The 5,184-nt window shown below is 43.3% G+C and overlaps 2 protein-coding genes across 2 annotated transcripts; one reads left to right on the top strand and one right to left on the bottom strand.

Annotated features, from left to right (window-relative positions):
• Window positions 1–971, top strand: T310_5959 (uncharacterized protein; the record flags this gene model as incomplete). The annotated part of the gene is made up of 2 exons (XM_013471199.1): window positions 1–139; window positions 202–971. Coding segments are annotated over 2 exons (909 nt in total), but the record flags the coding sequence as incomplete, so codon positions are not given.
• Window positions 972–1,933: 962 nt separating this feature from the next.
• On the bottom strand, window positions 1,934–4,288 carry T310_5958 (Uncharacterized protein; the record flags this gene model as incomplete). Its single annotated transcript, XM_013471198.1, has 11 exons — window positions 1,934–2,164; window positions 2,231–2,585; window positions 2,770–2,927; window positions 2,988–3,032; window positions 3,096–3,102; window positions 3,302–3,339; window positions 3,394–3,515; window positions 3,726–3,954; window positions 3,991–4,053; window positions 4,177–4,199; window positions 4,246–4,288. 11 exons carry the CDS (start codon window positions 4,286–4,288, stop codon window positions 1,934–1,936), a joined length of 1,314 nt encoding a protein of 437 aa, XP_013326652.1.
• Between the last annotated feature and the right edge of the window lie 896 nt (window positions 4,289–5,184).

Genomic DNA, 5,184 nt, shown 5'->3' with positions numbered 1-5,184 from the left:
CTTGAAAGCATCATTATTGAGGCACGACAAGGCCCTGTGCATGGAGAGACAGTTAATGTCATAAGTGACTGGTTTAAAGAGGCAGTAGGCAAGGTTCAAGAGGAAGATAGTGTGAATCTGAAGACCTATCAGGACAAAAGTAAGTAGCAGATGCTAAGATAATATGATCAATCTAACCTAGTCACTAACATGTTTAACTAGCATTCTGTCTTACCAGCGGCAAATATCAAGGCAGTTTTAAGGCGCCCGACAGTTCTATCCAGGAGAAGGGATCCTTTTTTCCTTTGATAGCTCTTGAAATTGCTTTCTCATCCACCAGGAAAGATCTGCTTGAAGATGCAAAGGCCTGGTTGTATGGAACCAACAACATCACTGAGCTAGTTATTGCAATTGATATTAAGGAGCAAAGTGGTAAAAACAACAGCAAAGAAGAAGACTCGTGTTGGGGCTTATCAGACCCAGAGATTCTTCAGCGTTTTAAGACTGATTATGCCCTTGCTGCCCATATCATCAGATGGGATCAGGATCATGGAAACTGTTCACTTGTGGGAACATTTACAGCTGAGATGTGGTTCTGCACCAGAGAAACATGCCATCCAGACTCAACAGAACTTCCTCCCTCTTTATGGACTTATATATTCTCCCTCAGCAAACCTCTTCAAGAAGGCAAGTTTTTCAAAACCTTCCATAGCACTGGGTCCCTTAGCAAAACTTTTCGTCAGAAAATTTGCGAACTTGAAGACAAGCTACCTCTAGAAGCATTGGAGCGTCAATTGAGGGATTCTCTTGAAGATTATCGACAAGACAGAGCCTTAATTCAGGCGCGCAAGAAACGGAAGGCTCTGGAGGAGGTGGAGGAGAGAAGAAAGCAAAGAGAAGACAAAAAGAGGAAACAACAGGACCATCAAGAACTTCCTCAAACAGCGCGGGCTCAACAAGCGGGAAAACGGCAGAAGAGATATGAAGAATGAGATTTGGTCCCCAAAAATGGACAGAGAGGGTAAAACAAGGAAGTGGTCAACATTTCTCTAAGGTTGAGCCACCAAAAAAAAAAGATTTTGGTCAGTGTACTATTTAAAATGTTTGGAGATTGTGATTAGTTGGAACTGGTATTCGGCCAACGCATGCTCTTCTCTTATTAACCACAGAAATTCTATGGGAAATTGTTGTTTTGCTTTTTTTTTTCTTTTTCTTACCTTCACCCCCACTGGCTGCTCATTGCTTTAAGAGAATATGGCTACAATGTCCCCTTTTTTGGGTGAAGACATTAATGCCATACATTCTATTTTATGCTACTTGCAATGAACTAGTTAGAAACATTTTTAGTCTATTTTAAAACCACTAAGCCATGGACAATAATACTGTCCAATCTTGTTATCCCAAATTTGAAGTTTTTCCTACCAGATATATTCACTGTTCTTTGCATCCACCCTCAACATGATACCAGCGTTCAGCATAGTGAAAAGCGCAAAAATAATGGGGTCTCAGGCTCCAGGTTGCAGGGTCAGGTGCTGCTTTTAGCATGAAGTCATTTGAGTCAGCTTTGGAGAATGGAGTTGAGGCAGTGTCTCACCGATACGCTTGATCGCTACTTGGAGGAATGACCGTCATACACACTTTTTGATTCCTTGCAGTACTAACGTTTATCCTAGTAAAATAGTTTTATATGAATGGACGTTCAAGAAAAGACAATCAACTTTTTATTACTATGAATTAGGACTCCTTCCTGACAAAACGATAGTTATAGAAGATCATAATCAAGGAAACTTAGGCTAATAACAAGCAGGACTTTTGCAGCGTTTGGCCTCATTCCATTTCGTGCATGTTTTGAATAACCGTCTCCTTCCGGGTGATATTGCCAGAATTCCTCAACCCTCGAGCGTATTTAGTGCGTTTGAGAAGCCTCATGAAATCCAGCCAACGACTTCATCCGCTAAGGTTTCCGTCCATATACGACATGGATTGGGATGTACATATGAAGGTCGGGATTCTTTACTTCTTTCTTTGCATTTGCCATCAGGACCGCGATTTCCTCTTGACTCCATCCAAGAACGCGTGAAAACATGGCAGGCGTATACGACTCGATCGCTTGGATCTGCTGGTACTCTTGCAACTCCCCGGCTTGCTTGCGCTCTGGATCATCAGGCCATTTGCCAATTGCGTTCTGCATCCCCGTCAGGTTCTATCTATTTCCACTCAGGACAGGACAGGACAGTGGTTGTTAACTCACCTCGAGGATTGTCTCTTGTACGTCCACAAATCCCGCCTTTTTCAATTTGTCTTTCCATTCGGGGACATTGTGGAATGGTTTACCGAATTTGATACCCCCGTCACGAAGGCCCTTCACCCACATCTGACAGTATTTTGCCTTTTCAGCGGTATTGTCGTGGGAGAGAAAGTAAGGAGCTGCACACTGCAGCTCGATATAACCACCCGACCTTAGATGCTTGAAGGCTTGACGGAACAAGCGCTCGTCATCAGCTATACACCCCTCCAGTTCCCGGCCGTGTATGAAATCAAAAGGAGTGGTATACACCCATTCCTCCTCGAAGTCATCTATTTCAAAGATACAGTTCGGTGGGAGCCTATATAATCAATCAGTGTCAACTCGATGGATATAGTACCACTCGGATACTCGGATACCATCTGGGTTGTATCGGGCTCAAATCAGTCCCAATAACTTGCGCAGATGGATGCTCACTAGAAACATCCCGTCAGTTACGATGTCCAGTTTGGAAGGCGGTGGAATAAAAAAAAAGAGCTCCTTACTCGGCAAAATCAATCGCCCACATGCCAGTTCCAGTGCCAAGGTCGAGCACTCGCTGAGGATTTGGACTGATAGGTGCCAAATGGAGTTTTCCCCCCATTAGAAGATAGTATACGTGATGCACCAGGTCCATTCGGTCCTGCTCTTGTTCATCATTTGGCTGTTTTAAAAAAAAAGTCAGCGATTTATCGTTAGATAATTGGTCGCAGGAAAAAAGTACCGCCAAGTACGCCCCATCATGGTATGCGTGATAACGACGCCCGTGCTATATATATATAGTACTGTCAGCGGCTTTGCAAGTCAACTGATATTCTTCTGCAGGGCTCACCTCGAATCTACAGACTCACGCGGGAGCCTGTTAGACATGGAAATAATATATCGAAAAGAGGGTGACCAGATTACCTGTATTTCCTTATGCTTGAACTGATGGACGTTAAGAAGCTACTAGTCCTTTCACTGCTCTCATCAATTAGTGATTCTATACTTTTTTTAGGAAAAAAAAGAAAAGAAAAAAGAAAAAGAGAAAACACTCACGTGTCGTAAGCCGAGTCTAGGTCCTGGGAAGCATCCTGCTAGGGAAGATCATATTAGTTCAAAGTCCATCGTCGTAGCCAGCTATTACTCACATCAACTTGTGGTTCGACTTGTGGTGGATTTTCGGTCGTTGGTGGCTGATTGGAGGGTGCCGAAGTCTCTGCTCCCTGACCTGCAGTCTGCGCTTCCTGCTCTGGATCCCCAGCCATGTTATCTGCTTGTCCTTCAGTATTATCGTATGGGTACAGAGACGCTGCAGCAGTGCAAATTGAGACAGCCTGACAAGGGGAGGGGCAGTGTGGGAGACAGGTGTTTATTAATGTATTTCTAATATGCCAGAACCTCTTAGGCGCTTGATAGGTAGGCCAACACTTCACGTTTTTGAATTAACCACCACACACACGTTTATTCTATGGTAGCTTACTCCGCACGTTGCCGTATTTCCCCGCTAGCGTATCCCAGTCAAAAAAGCGGATTGGCCTGCTAAAACCGGCCTGATAGCCAATTTGAGCAACGTGCAGGCGCCTTCTGTCGCTTCGGAAATAGTTTCCGTTCCAACAGTCTGGCCTCGCTATAGCAGTGCAGTCACCGCAACTCAATATTATCGCTAGTACCCGTATATCGCTCTGCTGAGTACCACCTTGATGTTCTTTCTAGGCAAGAAGGACTGTAGCGCCTGCAAAGCTTACTCCGTCGGTATAGACTGCCCCTTCTTTAATATCCTCTTCCTGTTCGTTTGAATCCATATTTGTCTATATATGGTATTATATAAGAGTTGCAAGAACATCCTCATCTTGGGGGTTCAAGAATTTCTGTAGAAGTATTACTTAAGAGAGTATTATTCCCTGAACCCATGTCAGTTTGACAATACTTACGATCTTAGTGCATACACGATGTACTGTACAGCAAGGAAGGTCAAAAGGGTGTGAGCGCGTCATATGAACAGAGGAGAGAATTTGATAGCAGGCACAGGACAAGAGCAATCATAATGGAATAGAGGTTAGGTTTGACGGAGTACAACATCCATGATATAACCCCCACCAGGCAAGTCTGAATTTAAATTCCTTTCTGCAAGCCAGATAGATTCAACCGAACTCCGGTTAGAGTTATGTGGTGCGGGGAGGTGGCTGCCACAACCATAAAGAGACAGAACCAGGGGTATGACATCAGCAAAAGTGTTTTTCCTTTAAAATAAAGGTTATCTTCCAAATAGCAGAGCCATGCAGCTTCTAGTATGTAAGCGCTTAATTTTAACTTATACTACTACCTATTTTTCTGAAGAGGAGTAAGCTTCTTAACTATGGAGTACTTTCTCCGCCATATTCCGTAGATTCACCCACCTCGAGATTACTCACCTGGACTACTAGAAGCTGTCCCGAGCAGAGTCTGCAGACTCCTATTGTCGTGCTACGCCATCGTATCTCCATCAGTGGAGTACATGGGCATCCCATTGTCAGATCACAGGGATGATCCATGGTTACGGGACACTCACGTGTATGGATCGCCCATTACATGTATGTACATACGGAGTAGTCAATAGACATGGCATTAAATCGCTAAATCTATGCCTCGATACATGTATGCATGCATGCATACTATTGGACTTGACGACCATGACAATTCTAAAATTAAATGAGCTATTCTTCCTCTCGCAGAATAGAACACTTCTATTTGACAGGCAAATATAATCTTAACTTATAAATGGTTGCTTAACTGGTTTGTATTAGAAAAGAAAAGATAGACCAGAAGGTGAAGACAGCAACATATAGACAAGTTCTAGATTGGGAAAGAGTACATCATCATTATCATATATTTCTGGGCAATATAGCAAGTTAATCTTCTACAAGTACAATTATTGACAGTTAATAGCCGTAGTCATGGAA

The sequence above is a fragment of the Rasamsonia emersonii genome (assembly GCF_000968595.1).
Source record: "Rasamsonia emersonii CBS 393.64 chromosome Unknown ctg1118621760349, whole genome shotgun sequence".
NCBI classification, from domain to species: domain Eukaryota; kingdom Fungi; phylum Ascomycota; class Eurotiomycetes; order Eurotiales; family Trichocomaceae; genus Rasamsonia; species Rasamsonia emersonii.
Note: the sequence above shows the minus strand (reverse complement) of the source record. Positions and strands in the feature narration are given on the sequence as shown.